The sequence below is a fragment of the Fringilla coelebs genome (genome assembly GCF_963513975.1).
Source record: "Fringilla coelebs genome assembly, chromosome: 3".
Classification (NCBI taxonomy): domain Eukaryota; kingdom Metazoa; phylum Chordata; class Aves; order Passeriformes; family Fringillidae; genus Fringilla; species Fringilla coelebs.
This window is the reverse complement of record NC_140030.1, coordinates 1,922,692-1,941,018: the sequence shown is the minus strand read 5'-3', so window position 1 is coordinate 1,941,018 and position 18,327 is coordinate 1,922,692. Positions and strand designations below refer to the sequence as shown.

The 18,327-nt window shown below is 40.4% G+C and overlaps 1 protein-coding gene across 1 annotated transcript in view; it reads left to right on the top strand.

The window, feature by feature from the left end:
- DRC1 (dynein regulatory complex subunit 1) overlaps positions 1 to 18,327 on the top strand; it is a gene marked incomplete at both ends in the record, with an annotated part of 38,294 nt that overhangs the window by 18,873 nt on the left and 1,094 nt on the right. Inside the window, 7 exons of the mRNA XM_084201648.1 lie at positions 831 to 970; positions 4,563 to 4,697; positions 8,620 to 8,849; positions 12,184 to 12,356; positions 12,492 to 12,581; positions 13,661 to 13,747; positions 13,864 to 14,006. Of these exons, the coding sequence (XP_084057774.1) occupies positions 831 to 970; positions 4,563 to 4,697; positions 8,620 to 8,849; positions 12,184 to 12,356; positions 12,492 to 12,581; positions 13,661 to 13,747; positions 13,864 to 14,006 (998 nt within the window). The remainder of the gene's footprint in view (positions 1 to 830; positions 971 to 4,562; positions 4,698 to 8,619; positions 8,850 to 12,183; positions 12,357 to 12,491; positions 12,582 to 13,660; positions 13,748 to 13,863; positions 14,007 to 18,327) is intronic.

Genomic DNA, 18,327 nt, shown 5'->3' with positions numbered 1-18,327 from the left:
TGTAGGTTTTTTCCCCCCATGGAATTCTTTGTGGGTTTTTCCCCCCATGGAATTCTCTGTGGGTTTTTTTCCCCCATGGAATTCTTTGTGGGTTTTTTTCCCCCATGGAATTCTCTGTGGGGTTTTTTTCCCCATGGAATTCTCTGTGGGTTTTTTCCCCCATGGAATTCTCTGTGGGTTTTTTCCCCCCACAGAATTTCCATGGAATTCTCTGTGAATTTATTTTTTCCCCTTATGGAATTTCCATGGAATTCTCTGTGGGTTTTCCCCCCCCCATGGAATTTTCTGTGGGTTTTTTCCCACATGGAATTTCCATGGAATTCTGTGTGCATTTTTTCCCATGGAATTCTCTGTGGGTTTTTTTCCCCCAATGGAATTCTTTGTGAGTTTTTTTTCCCCCATGGAATTCCCTGTGGGTTTTTTCTCATATGGAATTTCCATGGAATTCTTTGTGGGGTTTTTCCCCCCATGGAATTCTCTGTGGGTTTTTTTCCCCCACGGAATTCTCTGTGCGGTTTTTCCCCCCATGGAATTCTCTGTGGGGTTTTTTTTGCCCATGGACTTCTTTGTTTGTTTTTCCCCCTATGGAATTCCCATGGAATTCTTGGTGTGTTTTTTCCCCCTATGGAATTCCCATGGAATTCTTGGTGTGTTTTTTTCCCCATGGAATTTCCATGGAATTATTTGTGGGTATTTTTTCCCATATGGAATTTCCATGGAAATCTCTGTGGGCTTTTCCCCATGGAATTTTTTGTGGTTTTTTTTTTCCTATATGGAATTTCCCTGGAATTCTTTATGATCCTTTTTTCTTTCCCAACACGGAATGGCAGCACCTGGAGCGGAAGCTGCGCCAGATGAAGGGCCTTTACCACCTGAACCAGGTGAAGCTGGAGTACAACCTGGACGTGCTGCGGCAGCTGGACGTGGAGAACTCCACCCTCCGCTCCCTGCAGAAGCGCAAAATCAGCCGGTAAATCCCGTCCCGGGAATCCCCTCCTCCCATCCCTGTCGGGGAAGATGAAACAGGAAAACCTTACAAATATGATTGCCTGGCAAAAGATTTTGAGAATATGGAAACTATAAGAGAGATTGAAATGAAAGCTTTGAGATCCCTCAGTTACTGAACAACGGGAAAATAATGGTGTGGCCGGCTGAAGGGGATCCCCTTTGGATGGAACAACACCCTCTGTTCGCAGACAGCTCCAAGGGGCAGAGCAGACCCTGCAGGCTTGGCAGAAGGGGTCCCAAGAGGAAATTTTAGGGTTTAAAATGTAGCACAATATGGCAATGTAGTGATTTCTATAGTCTGTATGTAAATGCTATAGGATTTGTGTGTTGTACTGGATGGGTTAGTGAGAATCAGAATATGCAACACAGAAGATGATTTATTGTATTGGAACGGGAACTTCGCTCTCTTACGTTCGCTCTTACGTTCACTCTCTTACATTCGCTTTCTTACACCCTTGCTCTCTTACGTTCGCTCTCTTCGCCCTTACTCTCTTACTCTTTTACCCTCTCACTCTCTTACGTTCACTCTCTTACGCTCTCACTCTGTTACATTCACTCTCTTACGCTCTTACTCTCTTACGTTCTCTCCCTTACACTCTTACTCTCTTACGTTCGCTCTCTTACGTTCGCTCTCTTATGCTCTTACTCTCTTACTCTTATACCCTCTTACTCTCTTATATTCACTCTCTTACGCTCTCACTCTCTTACGTTCGCTCTCTTATGCCCTTGCTCTTACGTTCGCTCTCTTACGCTCTCACTCTCTTACGTTCTCTCCCTTACACTCTTACTCTCTTACGTTCGCTCTCTTACGCTCTCACTCTCTTACCTTCGCTCTCTTACGTTCGCTCTCACATTCGCTCTCTTACTCTCTTACTCTCTTACGTTCACTCTCTTATGCTCTCACTCTCTTATATTCGCTCTCTTGCATTCGCTCTCTTACGCTCTTACTCTCTTACGTTCGCTCTCTTACGCCCTTGCTCTCTTACGTTCGCTCTCTTACGTTCGCTCTCTTACGGTCGCTCCTTTACGCTCTTACTCTCTTACGTTCGCTCTCTTACGCTCTTACTCTCTTACGTTCGCTCTCTTACTTACTCTCTTAGGTTCACTCTCTTACGCTCTCGCTCTCTTACACTCTTGCTCTTACGTTCGCTCTCTTACGCCCTTGCTCTCTTACGTTCGCTCTCTTACGTTCGCTCTCTTACGCTCTCACTCTCTTACGCTCTCGCTCTCTTACGCTCTCACTCTCTTACGCTCTCGCTCTCTTACGCTCTCACTCTCTTACGCTCTTACTCTCTTACCTTTGCTCTCTTACGCTCTTACTCTCTTACGCTGTTACTCTCTTACACTTTTACTCTCTTACGTTCGCTCTCTTACGCTCTCACTCTCTTACGTTCCCTCTCTTACGCTCTCACTCTCTTACATTCACTCTCTTACGGCCTTACTCTCTTACGTTCGCTCTCTTACGCTCTTCCTCTCTTACGTTCGCTCTCTTACGCTCTCACTCTCTTAGGTTCGCTCTCTTACACCCTTACTCTCTTACATTCGCTCTCTTACGTTCGCTCTCTTACGTTCACTCTCTTACGCTCTCACTCTCTTACATTCACTCTCTTACGTTCGCTCTCTTACGTTCGCTCTCTTACGTTCGCTCTCTTACGCTCTCACTCTCTTACGTTCGCTCTCTTACGCTCTTACTCTCTTACGTTCGCTCTCTTACACTCTCACTCTCTTACGTTCGCTCTCTTACGCTCTCACTCTCTTACGTTCGCTCTCTTACGCTCTCACTCTCTTACGTTCCCTCTCTTACGCTCTCACTCTCTTACGTTCGCTCTCTTACGCTCTCACTCTCTTACGTTCGCTCTCTTACGCTCTCACTCTCTTGCGTCCTTGCTCTTACGCTCTTACTCTCTTACACTCTTACTCTCTTACGCTCTCACTCTCTTACGTTCGCTCTCTTACGCTCTCACTCTCTTATGTTCGCTCTCTCACTCTCTTACGTTCGCTCTCTTACGTTCGCTCTCTTACGCTCTCACTCTCTTACGTTCCCTCTCCTACGCTCTCACTCTCTTACGTTCGCTCTCTTACGCTCTCACTCTCTTACGTTCCCTCTCTTACGCTCTCACTCTCTTACATTCGCTCTCTTACGCTCTCACTCTCTTACATTCACTCTCTTACCCTCTTACTCTCTTACGTTCGCTCTCTTACGCTCTCACTCTCTTACGTTCGCTCTCTTACGCTCTCACTCTCTTACGTTCACTCTCTTACGCTCTGACTCTCTTACGTTCGCTCTCTTACGCTCTCTCTCTCTTACGTTCGCTCTCTTACGCTCTTCCTCTCTTACATTCACTCTCTTACGCTCTTACTCTCTTACGTTCGCTCTCTTACGCTCTTACTCTCTTACGTTCCCTCTCTTACACTTTCACTCTCTTACGTTCGCTCTCTTACGCTCTTACTCTCTTACGTTCACTCTCTTACGCTCTTACTCTCTTACGTTCACTCTCTTACGTTCGCACTCTTACGCCCTTGCTCTTACGTTCGCTCTCTTACGCTCTCACTCTGTTACATTCACTCTCTTACGCTCTCACTCTCTTACGTTTGCTCTCTTATGCCCTTACTCTCTTACGTTCGCTCTCTTACGTTCGCTCTCTTATGCTCTTACTCTCTTACTCTTATACCCTCTTACTCTCTTACATTCACTCTCTTACTCTCTTACTCTCTTACGTTCTCTCTCTTACGCTCTCACTCTCTTACGTTCGCTCTCTTACGCTCTCACTCTCTTACGTTCGCTCTCTTACGCCCTTGCTCTTACGTTCTCTCTCTTACGCTCTCACTCTCTTACGTTCGCTCTCTTACTCTCTTACTCTCTTACGTTCGCTCTCTTACGTTCGCTCTCTTACGCCCTTACTCTCTTACGTTCGCTCTCTTACTCACTTACTCTCTTAGGTTCACTCTCTTACACTCTCGCTCTCTTACACTCTTGCTCTTACGTTTGCTCTCTTACGCTCTCACTCTCTTACGTTCGCTCTCGTACACCCTTGCTGTTACGTTCGCTCTCTTACGCTCTTTCTCTCTTACGTTCACTCTCTTACGGTCTTACTCTCTTACGTTCGCTCTCTTTCGCTCTCGCTCTCTGATGCTCTCACTCTCTTACGTTCGCTCTCTTACTCTCTTTCTCTCTTACGTTCGCTCTCTTATGCTCTCACTCTCTTGCATTTGCTCTCTTACGCTCTTACTCTCTTACGTTCACTCTCTTACGTTCGCTCTCTTACACTCTCACTCTCTTACGTTCGCTCTGTTACGTTCGCTCTCTTACGCTCTCACTCTCTTACGTTCGCTCTCTTACGCTCTCACTCTCTTACGTTCGCTCTCTTACGCTCTCACTCTCTTATGTTCACTCTCTGACGCTCTTACTCTCTTACCTTCACTCTCTTACGCTCTCACTCTCTTACGTTCGCTCTCTTACGCTCTTCCTCTCCCCTGTCTCACCTACACCTCCCCTTCCGAATCCTCTCCCATCCCGGAGCGTCCCCAAATCCGCGCTCCCGTTGCCTTCCCAGATTCCGGACCACCCTGGAGGTGCTGAGGGTGAGGATGGCCAAGCAGGAGGCGAAATTCCAGGAGGAGAAGCAGAGCCTGGAGTCGGAGCTGGAGCGCGTGGAGGGGCAGTTCCAGGAGACGCGCGACCGCATGAGGTGGGGAACGCTGGGAATTCCGCTGGGAATTCCGCTGGGAATTCCGCTGGGAATTCCGACCTGACCCCCCGAGGAGATTCCGGGATGGGATCCGATTCCTTCGGGATCCTTTTGGTGTGAAAAATGAGAGTTTTGTGGCTGGGTGTTGGGAAATATTAATATGAAATGTGATATAATATGAATAATGAGAGATATGAAATTATAATGTATGAAAATGGATGTATGAAATAATAGGTGAATATTTGGTATATAATGTATAATGCATGCAATGAATATGTAATATATCATATCTATAAATTGAATATATAATATAGCAACTAGAATATATGAATATGTGAGATAATATATTAATATAAAATATGTAATGAATATAGAATATAGAATATAGAATATAGAATATAGAATATAGAATATAGAATATAGAATATATGCAAGGAATATATAACATATAATCTATAATATATTGATATATTAAATAATATGAATATATTAAATAATATATTCATACATCATATAGAATGAATATATAATCTATAATCTGTAATCTATAATTAATATATAATATATAATGTATGAAATATATAATGTATGAAATAATAGGTGAATATATGGTATATAATGTATAATGCATGTAATGAATATGTAATATATCATATATATAAATTGAATATATAATATATCAACTATAATATATGAATATATGAGATAATATATTAATATATAATATTTAATGAATATAGAATAAATGCAAGGAATATCGAACATATAATCTATAATATATTAATATATTAAATAATATGAATATTAAATAATATATTCATACATCACATAGAATGAATCTATAATCTATAATCTATAATTAATATATAATATATAATGTATGAAATAATAGGTGAATATATGGTATATAATGTATAATACATGCAATGACTATGTAATATATCATATATACAATGAATATATAATATATCAACTATAAGATGAATATATGACATAATAAATTAATATATAATATGTAATGAATATAGAATAAATGCAAGGAATATCTAACATATAATCTATAATAAATTGATATATTAAATAATATGAATATATTAAATAATATATTCATACATCATATAGAATGAATATATAATCTATAATCTATAATCTATAATTAATATATAATATATAATGTATGAAATAATAGGTGAATATATGATATATAATGTATAATGCATGCAATGAATATGTAATATATCATATCGATAAATTGAATATATAATATATCAACTATAAGATATGAATATATGAGATAATATATTCATATATAATATGTAATTAATATAGAATGTAGAATATAGAATATAGAATATATGCAAGGAATATATAACATATAATCTATAATATATTAATATATTAAATAATATGAATATATTAAATAATATATTCATACATCATATAGAATGAATATATAATCTATAATCTATAATCTATAATTAATATATAATATATAATATATGAAATATATAATGTATGAAATAATAGGTGAATATATGATATATAATGTATAATACATGCAATGAATATGTTATATATCATATATATAAATTGAATATATAATATATCAACTATAATATATGAATATATGAGATAATATATTAATATATAATATGTAATGAATATAGAATATAGAATATAGAATGTAGAATATAGAATATATGCAAGGAATATATAACATATAATCTATAATATATTGATATATTAAATAATATGAATATATTAAATAATGTATTCATACATCATAGAATGAATATATAATCTATAATCTATAATTAATATATAATATATAATGTATGAAATATATAATGTATGAAATAATAGGTGAATATATGGTATATAATGTATAATACATGCAATGAATATGTAATATATCATATATATAAATTGAATATATAATATATCAACTATAAGATATGAATATATGAGATAATATATTAATATATAATATGTAATGAATATAGAATATAGAATATAGAATATAGAATATAGAATATAGAATATATGCAAGGAATATATAACATATAATCTATAATATATTGATATATTAAATAATATGAATATATTAAATAATATATTCATACATCATATAGAATGAATATATAATCTATAATCTATAATTAATATATAATATATAATGTATGAAATATATAATGTATGAAATAATAGGTGAATATATGATATATAATGTATAATACATGCAATGAATATGTAATATATCATATCTATAAATTGAATATATAATATATCAACTATAAGATATGAATATATGAGATAATATATTCATATATAATATGTAATGAATATAGAATATAGAATATAGAATATATGCAAGGAATATATAGCATATAATCTATAATATATTAATATCTTAAATAATATGAATATTAAATAATATATTCATACATCATATAGAATGAATATATAATCTATAATCTATAATTAATATATAATATATAATGTATGAAATATATAATGTATGAAATAATTGGTGAATATATGGTATATAATGTATAATACATGCAATGAATATGTAATATATCATATATACAATGAATATATATCAACTATAAGATATGAATATATGAGATAATATATTAATATATAATATGTAATGAATATAGAATATAGAATATAGAATATAGAATATAGAATATAGAATAAATGCAAGGAATATATATAGCATATATTCTATATTATATTAATATATTAAATTATATGAATATATGAGATAATATATTCATACATAATATATAATGAATATAGAATATAGAATATAGAATATAGAATATAGAATATAGAATATATCATATGTGATATAGAATATATAATATATGAAATAATATATTTATATATAATGTGTAATGAATATATGATATATAATATATAATATATACAATACATATATTTCATCTATATATGAATATATGAAATATATATTGATATATAATATATAGTGAACATATAATATATTATATGTTCATATTATAATATAACATATTATATATTATATATTATATATTATATATTATATATTATATATTATATATTATATATTATATATTATATATTATATATTATATATTATATATTATATATTATATGCAATGAATATATAACACATAATCTATAATATATGAATATATGAAATAATTTGATTTTTTTTACTATTTCCATAACCAATTTTTTTACTATTTTCACAATCCTTTTTTTACTATTTCCATAATAATTCTTTTACTACTTTCCCAACCCATTTTATTGCTTTTTCCATAACCAATTTTTTTACCATTTCCACAACAATTTTTTTACTCTTTTCCCAACCCATTCTATTGCTATTTTCCCAACCAAAAACTCTTCAACTTTTCAAAATCATTTTTTAAAAACCCCCAATTTTTCCCCATTTTTCCCCCTCAGGCAGCTGATGGATTTTCACAACCATTTCTTACTATTTCCAGAACGTATTTTTTACTATTTCCACAACCATTTTTTACTATTTTCACAACCAATTTTTACTATTTTCACAACCCTTTTTTTACTATTTCCATAACCAATTTTTTACTATTTGCCCAACCCATTTTTTGCTATTTTCACAACCATTTTTTTACTATTTTCACAACCAATTTTTTTACTGTTTCCATAACCAAATTTTACTATTTCCATGATAATTTTTTTACTATTTTCCCAACCCATTTTATTGTTATTTTCACATCCATTTTTTACTATTTTCACAACCATTTTTTACTATTTTCATAACCAATTTTTTTACCATTTCCACAACAATTTTTTTACTACTTTCCCAACCCATTCTACTGCTATTTTCCCAACCAAAAACTCTTCAACTTTTCAAAATCATTTTTTAAAAATCCCCATTTTTCCCCCTCAGGCAGCTGATGCGCAGCAGCGCCGAGCGCTTCCGGCAGGTCTGGATCGTCAACGAGGAGGAAGCCAAGGCGCTGATCCGGAAGGTTCTGGATGCCGACCGCCTGCTGCACGTGCAGCAGCTGGGCACGGCCTGGCAGGAGCCGCAGCTGTGGTTCATGGACAACGTGGGACCCCTGGGGCGGCGCCAGGAGAAACGCGAGGCCATGGAGCTGGCGGCACAGCTGCTGGAAGGTGGGATCCGGGGGATTTGGCCTTGGGGTTTTTGTCCTTTATCTCCTTGGAATTCTTCTCCTTGGGGGTTTTGTTCTTTGGGTTTTTGTCATTGGGGTTTTTGTTCTTGGGGTTTTTGTCATTGGGGTTTTTCTCCTTTATCTCCTTGGGATTCTTCTCCTTGGGGGTTTTGTCCTTGGGGTTTTTGTCCTTGGGGTTTTTCTCCTTTATCTCTTTGGGATTCTTCTCCTTGGGGTTTTTGTCCTTGGAGTTTTTGTGCTTGGGGTTTTTGTTCTTGGGGTTTTTGTCATTGGGGTTTTTGTGCTTGGGGGTTTTTGTCCTTGGAATTCTTCTTTTTGGGTATTTTATCCTTGGGGTTTTTGTGCTTGGGGTTTTTCTTCTTGGGGTTTTTCTCCTTGGAATTTTTCACCTTGGAATTTTTCAACTTGGGATTTTTCTCCTTGGGAATTTTATCTGTGGGGTTTTTGTTCTTGGGGTTTTTGTGCTTGGGGTTTTTGTGCTTGGGGTTTTTGTCATTGGGGGTTTTGTTCTTGGGGTTTTTCTCCTTGGGGTTTTTCTCCTTTATCTCCTTGGAATTCTTCTCCTTGGGAATTTTATCCTTGGGGTTTTTGTCCTTGGGGGTTTTCTCCTTTATCTCCTTGGAATTCTTCTCCTTGGGGTTTTTGTCCTTGGGGTTTTTGTCATTGGGATTTTTCTCCTTGGGGTTTTTGTCCTTGGAGTTTCTCTCCTTGGAATTTTTCTCCTTGGGAATTTTATCCTTGGGATTTTTCTCCTTCAAGTTTTTCTCCTTCAAGTTTTTCTCCTTGGGGTTTTTGTCCTTGGGGTTTTTGTCCTTGGAGTTTTTCTCTTTGGGATTTTTCTCCTTGGGGTTTTTCTTCTTGGGGGTTTTGTCCTTGGGGTTTTTGTGCTTGGGGTTTTTGTTCTTGGGGCTTTTGTCCTTGGGGTTTTTGTGCTTGGGGTTTTTGTGCTTGGGGCTTTTGTCCTTGGGGTTTTTGTGCTTGGGGGTTTTGTTCTTGGGGTTTTTCTCCTTGGAATTCTTCTCCTTGGGAATTTTATCCATGGGGTTTTTCTCCTTTATCTCCTTGGAATTCTTCTCCTTGGGGGTTTTGTCCTTGGAGTTTTTGTCCTTGGGGTTTTTCTCCTTTATCTCCTTGGGATTCTTCTCCTTGGGGTTTTTGTTCTTGGGGTTTTTGTGCTTGGGGGTTTTGTCATTGGGGTTTTTGTGCTTGGGGTTTTTCTCCTTGGAATTCTTCTCCATGGGAATTTTATCCGTGGGGTTTTTGTGCTTGGGGTTTTTGTGCTTGGGGTTTTTGTCCTTGGGGTTTTTGTCCTTGGGGTTTTTGTGATTGGGGTTTTTCTCCTTGGGGTTTTTCTCCTTGGAATTCTTCTCCTTGGGAATTTTATCCGTAGGGTTTTTATCCTTGCAGTTTTTGTCCTTGGGGTTTTTCTTCTTGGGGTTTTTCTTCTTGGGGTTTTTGTCCTTGGGGTTTTTCTCCTTGGAATTTTTCACCTTGGGGTTTTTCTCCTTGGAGTTTTTCTCCTTGGGATTTTTCTCCTTGGGAATTTTATGTGTGGGGTTTTTGTCCTTAGGGGTTTTGTGCTTGGGGTGTTTGTCCTTGGGGTTTTTGTCCTTGGGGTTTTTGTCACTGGGGGTTTTATACTTGGGGTTTTTGTCCTTGGGTTTTTTCTCCTTTATCTCCTTGGAATTCTTCTCCTTGGGGGTTTTGTCCTTTGGGTTTTTGTCATTGGGGTTTTTGTGCTTGGGGTTTTTGTGCTTGGGAATTTTATCCTTGGGGCTTTTGTCCTTGGGGTTTTTCTCCTTGGGGTTTTTCTCCTTGGATTTCTTATCCTTGGGAATTTTATCCTTGGGGTTTTTCTCCTTGGGGTTTTTCTCCTTTATCTCCTTGGGAATTTTATCCTTGGGGGTTTTGTCCTTGGGGTTTTTGTGCTTGGGGGTTTTGTCCTTGGGGTTTTTGTGCTTGGGGTTTTTCTCCTTGGAATTCTTCTCCGTGGGAATTTTATCCTTGGGGTTTTTCTCCTTGGAGTTTTTGTGCTTGGGGTTTTTGTGCTTGGGAATTTTATCCTTGGGGTTTTTCTCCTTGGGGTTTTTCTCCTTTGAGTTTATCTCCTTGGGATTCTTCTCCTTGGGAATTTTATCCTTGGGGTTTTTGTCCTTGGAGGTTTTGTTCTTGGGGTTTTTCTTCTTGGGGTTTTTCTCCTTGGAATTTTTCACCTTGGAATTTTTCACCTTGGGATTTTTCTCCTTGGAATTTTTCACCTTGGGGTTTTTCTCCTTGGAGTTTTTCTCCTTGGGATTTTTCTCCTTGGGAATTTTATCTGTGGGGTTTCTGTCCTTGGGGTTTTTGTTCTTGGGGGTTTTGTCCTTGGGGTTTTTGTCCTTGGGGTTTTTGTCCTTGGGGGTTTTGTCCTTGGGGTTTTTCTTCTTGGGGTTTTTCTCCTTGGAATTCTTCTCCTTGGGAATTTTATCCGTAGGGTTTTTCTCCTTGCAGTTTTTGTCATTGGGGTTTTTGTCATTGGGGTTTTTCTCCTTGGGGGTTTTGTTCTTGGGGGTTTTGTCATTGGGGTTTTTCTCCTTGGAGTTTTTCTCTTTGGGATCTTTCTCCCTGGGGTTTTTGTTCTTGGGGATTTTATCCTTGGGGTTTTTTTCCTTGGGGATTTTATCCTTGGGGTTTTTGTCCTTGGGGTTTTTGTGCTTGGGGTTTTTGTCCTTGGAGTTTTTCTCCTTGGGGTTTTCTCCTTTGAATTTTTCTCTTTTCAAATTTCTCCTTTCAATTTTTCTCTTTGGGGTTTTTCTCCTTGGGGTTTTTCCTCCTTTCAATTTTTCTCCTTTCAATTTTTCTCCTTGGAGTTTTTCTCCTTGGGATTTTTCTCCTTGGAGTTTTTCTCCTTGGAATTTTTCTCCTTTCAATTTTTCTCCTTGGGGTTTTCCTCCTTGGGATTTTTATCCTTGGGATTTTTCTCCTTTCAATTTTTCTCCTTGGAATTTTTCTCCTTGGGATTTTTCTCCTTGGAGGTTTTCTCTTTGGGATTCTTCTCCTTAGAGTTTTTCTCCTTTCAATTTTTCTCGCAGTTTTTCTCCTTGGGGTTTTTCTCCTTTCAATTTTTCTCCTTTGGGCTTTTTCTCCTTGGGATTTTCTCCTTGGAATTTTTCTCCTTTCAATTTTTCTCCTTTCAATTTTTCTCCTTGGAGTTGTTCTCCTTGGAATTTTTCTCCTTTTTCCCCATTTTCCAAATTCCTGGAAGCATCTCTCATCCCAACAGCTTCGTTTTCCAGCTTTGGGATCTCGCTCTCACTCCCCTCTCTGATTTCCAGGGATCAAACCTGGAAAACCGGAGCAGGAAGGGAGGAGGAGTAAGAAGAAAGGAGCCAGGAGCGCCGAGGGAGGGAAGGAAAACCAGGAAAGGATCGAGGAAAGCATCACATCCCGGCCAGGCATTCCCAGGAAAACCCTCCGGAGGATCCTGGAGGTCGTCAGCGAGGAGTCGGTGAGCGGGGCTGGATTTTGGGATTTTTTGGGGTTTTTTTTGGGGTTTTTTGGGTTTACTTGTGGATCCCATTGGAATGAGGGCTGGGAATGCTCACCCTGTTCCTTCTTCCTGGTTTTTTTTTCTTTTCCCAAGGGATTCCTGCTGGAAAACAAACTCCTAAAGCCGCTGCGGGAGGTGGTGGGAGCCAGGAACGACGTCCGGCAGCTCCGATCCGTCTTTGAGGTTGGGTTGGGATGGGATTTCCCGGGATTGTTGGGGTTGGAATGCTCAGGGCCAGGAGGAGGTGGAGCTGGGAATGCTCAGCTGGGTCAGGGAAGGATCCAGGGAATCCCTCAAGGGGCTCCAGGAGAGCTGGGATTTGGGATTTGGGATGAAGGATGGAGAAGGGCAGGAGGCAGGGAATGGCTTCCAGTGGGAAAGGGGAGCTTGGGATTGTGGGATCTTGGGAAGGAATTCCCGGCTGGGCTGGGATTCCCAGAGAATCCCTGGATCCCTGGCAGTGCCCCAGGGTGGGTTTGGATCACCCTGGGATGGTGGGAAGTGTCCCTGGGATCACGGGATGGAAGCTCCATGGATCCCATCCCGAACCATTCCGGGATTCTGGGATCCAGGACACTCAGGATCCATCCCCGAGGGATTTTTATGGGATTGGGGGATGGAAAAGGGAAGGGAGACCCTTCCTGGAGTCCCCAATTCCCAGGGAATTCCCTGGATCCTGAAATTCCTTCCCAAGGAGGAGTTGGGATGGGGCTGGATCCAATGCCAGGCCGGGAGAGCTGGGAATGTGCAGCTGGATCAGGGAAGGATCCAGGGAATCCTCGGAGCCTTTTCCAGAGGGAAAGGAGAGCTGGGATTTGGGCAAGGGCTGGAGGGGCAGGAGGCAGGGAATGGCTTCCAGTGGGAAAGGGGAGCCTGGGATTGTGGGATCTTGGGAAGGAATTCCTGGCTGGGCTGGGATTCCCAGAGAATCCCTGGACCCCTGGGAATGTCCAAGGTTTGGGATCATGGACGGTGTCCCAGCCCATGGATCAGGATGAGCTGTGAGGTCCCTTCCCACCCAGAACATTCCATCATTCCCAGATTCCCAGCTCCAGCCCATCCCAACGATTTAAACACCTCCAGTTCTCCTCCACCCTCTTCCCAGACTTTCCCACCCACACGGATATTCCCGGTTTTCCCACATCCACCCCTCCCCTCCCTTCCTTCCTCATCCAACATTTTCCAGAATTCCAGCATTCCCTCCTCTCCTGGAAAATCCCCCTCCCCATTCCGAATCCCTGACAGAATTCCCGCTTTTCCAGGCCCTCCGCATCGAGGACGAGGACGAGCTGCGCGACCTGGTGGATTTTTTCCTGGATTACGAATCCCACAACGCGCCCAAGATCCCGGTAGGATCGGGATCACCACGGAGAGGAGAGCCTGGAATTCCCAAGAATTCTCAGGACGGAATTCCACGCCGCGTTCATCCCGAAAAATTCCTCATCCCGGCTTTTCCTCCCTGCAGGTCAGCCAGGTGGGAGAGGCCGAGGAGAGAGGGAAGGGCGGATCCCGTTCCCAGGGGGATCCGGCCGCTCTCATCCCGTCCATCCAAACCGACCACGTCCTGACCATCCTGAGGGAATTCCTGCAGGAATTTGTCAAGCTGAGGTGGGAACGGGGATGGGATGGGATGGAGCCCAACTGGGATCCAGGGAATGTTCCGGGAGCTCCTGGGTTGGGCTGCTTGGGGAAGGAGATTGCCAAGCTTCCCTGAGGGAGCAGGAGATTCCCAAGGCTGGGAATAAAGCAGGGAGGAGATGATGAAGGGGTTGGGAAGGGAGGGAAAGATGGAGTTTGGTCTCCTTCCCAAGGATTTGTTTTCCATCCCAAGGGTTTGTTCTTCATCCCAAAGATTTGTTCTCCATCCCAAGGATTTGTTCTCCATCCCAAGGATTTGTTCTCCTTCCCAAAGATTTGTTCTCCATCCCAAGGATTTGTTCTCCATCCCAAGGATTTGTTCTCCTTCCCAAGGGTTTGTTCTCTATCCCAAAGATTTGCTCTGCATCCCAGGGATTTGTTATCCATTCCAAGAGATTTTTCTCCATCCCAAAGATTTGTTCTCATTCCCAAGGATTTGTTTCCCAATTTTGAATTCCCAATTGCCAAGGATTTGTTGTCTATACCAAATATTTGTCCATTATTCCCAAAAATTTGTTCTCTATTCCCAAGGATTTGTTCTCCACCCCAAGGTTTTTTTCTCCATCCCAAGGATTTGTTCTCTATCCCAAATATTTGTTCTCTATCCCATGGATTTGTTCTCCTTCCCAAGGATTTGTTCTCCTTCCCAAGGATTTGTTTTCCATCCCAAGGATTTGTTTTCCATCCCAGAGATTTGTTCTCTATTCCCAAGGGGTTTTTTCCCCATCCCAAGGATTTGTTCTCCATCCCTAAGACTTGTTCTTCATCCCAAAAATTTGTTCTCTATCCCAAGGATTTGTTCTCCATCCCAAAGATTTTTCCCCATCCCAAGAGTTTTTTCTCTATCCCAAGAATTTCTTTTCCATCCCAAAGATTTGTTCTCTATTCCCAAGGGGTTTTTCTCTATCCCAAGTTTTTTTCCTCCATCCCAGGAATTTGTTCTCTATCCCAAGGATTTGTTCTCCATCCCAAGGGTTTTTCCTCTATCCCCAGGATTTGTTTCCCAATTTTGAACTCCCAAGCGCCAAGGATTTGTTTTCTATCCCAAATATTTGTCCATTATTCCCAAAGATTTGTTCTCCATCCCAAGGATTTGTTCCCCATCCCAAGGATTTGTTCTCCATCCCAAAGATTTGTTCTCCTTCCCAAGGATTTGTTTCCCAATTTTGAATTCCCAGTTGACAAAGATTTGTTCTCTATCCCTAAGACTTGTTCTTCATCCCAAAAAATTTGTTCTCCATCCCAAGGATTTGTTCTCCATCCCAAGAATTTGTTTCCCAATTTTGAATTCCCAATTGCCAAGGATTTGTTCTCTATTCCCAAAGATTTGTTCTCCATCCCAAGATTTTGCTCTCCATCCCAAAAATTTGTTCTCCATCCCAAAGATTTGTCCACTGTTCCCAAGGATTTTTTTGCTATTCCCAAGGATTCGTTCTCCATCCCAAGGATTGATTCCACATCCCAAAGGTTTCCTCTCCATCCCAAGCTTTCCATCTCCATCCCAAAGATTTGTTTTCCATCCCAAGGATTTGTTCTCTATCCCAAAGATTTGTCCATTATTCCCAAAGATTTGTTCTCTATTCCCAAGGGTTTTTTCTCCATCCCAAGGATTTGTTTCCCAATTTTTCTATTCCCAATTGCCAAGGATTTGCTCTCCATCCCAAAGATTTGTTCTCCATTCCAAGATTTTTTTCTCCATCCCAAAGATTTGTTCTCATTCCCAAGGATTTGTTCTTCATACCAAAGGTTTTTCCTCTATCCCAAGGATTTGTTTCCCAATTTTGAATTCCCAATTGCCAAGGATTTGTTCTCTATCCCAAAGATTTGTCCATTATTCCCAAGGATTTGTTCTCCATCCCAAGGGTTCCTCTCCATCCCAAGGATTTTTTCCTCTTCCCAAGGATTCCTTCTCCATCCCAAGGATTGATTCTACATCCCAAGGGTTTCCCCTCCATCCCAAGGGTTTCCTCTCCATCCCAAGCGTTTCCCCTCCATCCCAAAGGTTCCTCTCCATCCCAAGGATTGATTTCACATCCCAAGGGTTTCCTCTCCATCCCAAGGTTTTTTTCTCCATCCCAAGGATTTGTTCTCTATTCCCAAGGATTCGTTCTCCATCCCAAGGATTGATTCTACATCCCAAGGGCTTCCCATCCATCCCAAGGATTTCCTCTCTATTCCAAAGGTTCCTCTCCATCCCAAGGATTGATTCCACATCCCAAGGGTTCCTTCCACATCCCAAGGATTTGATTTCCATCCCAAGGATTTGTTTTCCATCCCAAGGGTTTCCACTCTATCCCAAGGATTTGTTCTCCATTCCAAGGTTTGTTCTCTATTCCCAAGGATTTGTTCTCCATCCCAAGGATTTATTCTACATCCCAAGGCTTTCCCCTCCATCCCAAGGTTTTCCTCTCCATCCCAAAGGTTCCTCTCCATCCCAAGGATTGATTCCACATCCCGAGGGTTTCCACTCCATCCCAAGGATTTGTTCTCCATCCCAAGGATTTGTTTGCCATCCCAGGGATTTGTTCTCCATCCCAAGGATTGATTCCACATCCCAAGGGTTTCCACTCCATCCCAAGGTTTTCCCCACCATCCCAAGGATTCGTTCTCCATCCTAAGGATTTCCTCTCCATCCCAAGGATTGATTTCACATCCCAAGGGTTTCCTCTCCATCCCAAGGATTTCCCCTCCATCCCAAGGATTTCCTCTCCATCCCAAGGATTGATTTCACATCCCAAGGGTTTCCTCTCCATCCCAAGGTTTTCCCCTCCATCCCAAGGGTTTCCTTTCCATCCCAAGGATTCATTCCACATCCCAAGGTTTTCCTCTCCTTCCCAAGGATTTGTTCTCTATCCCAAGGATTCATTCCACACCCCAAGGGTTTCCTCTCCATCTCAAGCTTTTGATCTCTATCCCAAGGATTTGTTCCAATTATTTATCCCAAGGATTGATTCCACATCCCGAGGGTTTCCACTCCATCCCAAGGATTTGTTTGCCATCCCAAGGATTTGTTCTCCATCCCAAGGGTTTCCCCTCCATCCCAAGGATTTGTTTGCCATCCCAGGGATTTGTTCTCCATCCCAAGGATTGATTCCACATCCCAAGGGTTTCCATTCCATCCCAAGGGTTCCTTCCACATCCCAAGGATTTGTTTTCCATCCCAAGGATTTGTTTTCCATCCCAAGGGTTTCCACTCCATCCCAAGGGTTTCCTCTCCATCCCAAGGATTTGTTCTCTATTCCCAAGGATTCGTTCTCCATCCCAAGGATTGATTCCACATCCCAAGGGTTTCCATTCCATCCCAAGATTTTGTTCTGCATCCCAAGGATTTGTTTCCCAATTCTGAATTCCCAGTTGCCAAGGATTTGTTCTTTATCCCTAAGACTTGTTCTTCATCCCAAGGTTTTTTTCTTCATCCCAAGGATTTGTTCTCTATTCCCAAGGATTTCTTTTCCATCCCAAGGATTAATTCCACATCCCAAGGTTTTCCTCTCCATCCCAAAGATTTCTTTTCCATCCCAAGGGTTTCCTCTCCATCCCAAGGGTTTCCTCTACATTCCAATTATTTGTTCTCCATCCCAAGGATTGATTCCACATCCCAAGGATTTCCTTTCCATCCCAAGGGTTTCCTCTACATTCCAATTATTTGTTCTCCATCCCAAGGATTGATTCCACATCCCAAGGGTTTCCACTCCATCCCAAGGATTTCCTTTCCATCCCAAGGGTTTCCTCTCCATCCCAAGGATTTGTTCTTTATCCCAAGGATTGATTCCACATCCCAATGGTTCCTCTCCATCCCAAGGATTTGTTTTCCATCCCAAGGATTTGTTCTCCGTCCCAAGATTTTGATCTCCATCCCAAAAATTTGTTCTGCGTCCCAAAAATTTGTTCTCCATCCCAAAGATTTGTCCACTGTTCCCAAGGATTTTTTCACTATTTCCAAAGTTTTCTTCTCCATCCCATTGGTTTGTTCTCCATCCCAAGTTTTTCCTCTCCATCCCAAGGATTTCTTTTCCATCCCAAGGGTTTTCTCTCCATCCCAAGGGTTTTCTCTCCATCCCATGGATTTCTTTTCCATCCCAAGGGTTTCCCCTCCTTCCCAAGGTTTTCCCCTCCATCCTAAGGATTTCCCCTCCATCCCAAGGGTTTCCTCTCCATCCCAAGGATTTGTTCTCTATCCTAAGGATTGATTCCACATCCCAAGGGTTCCTCTCCATCCCAAGGATTTGTTTTCCATCCCAAGGATTTGTTCTCCATCCCAAGATTTTGATCTCCATCCCAAAAATTTTTT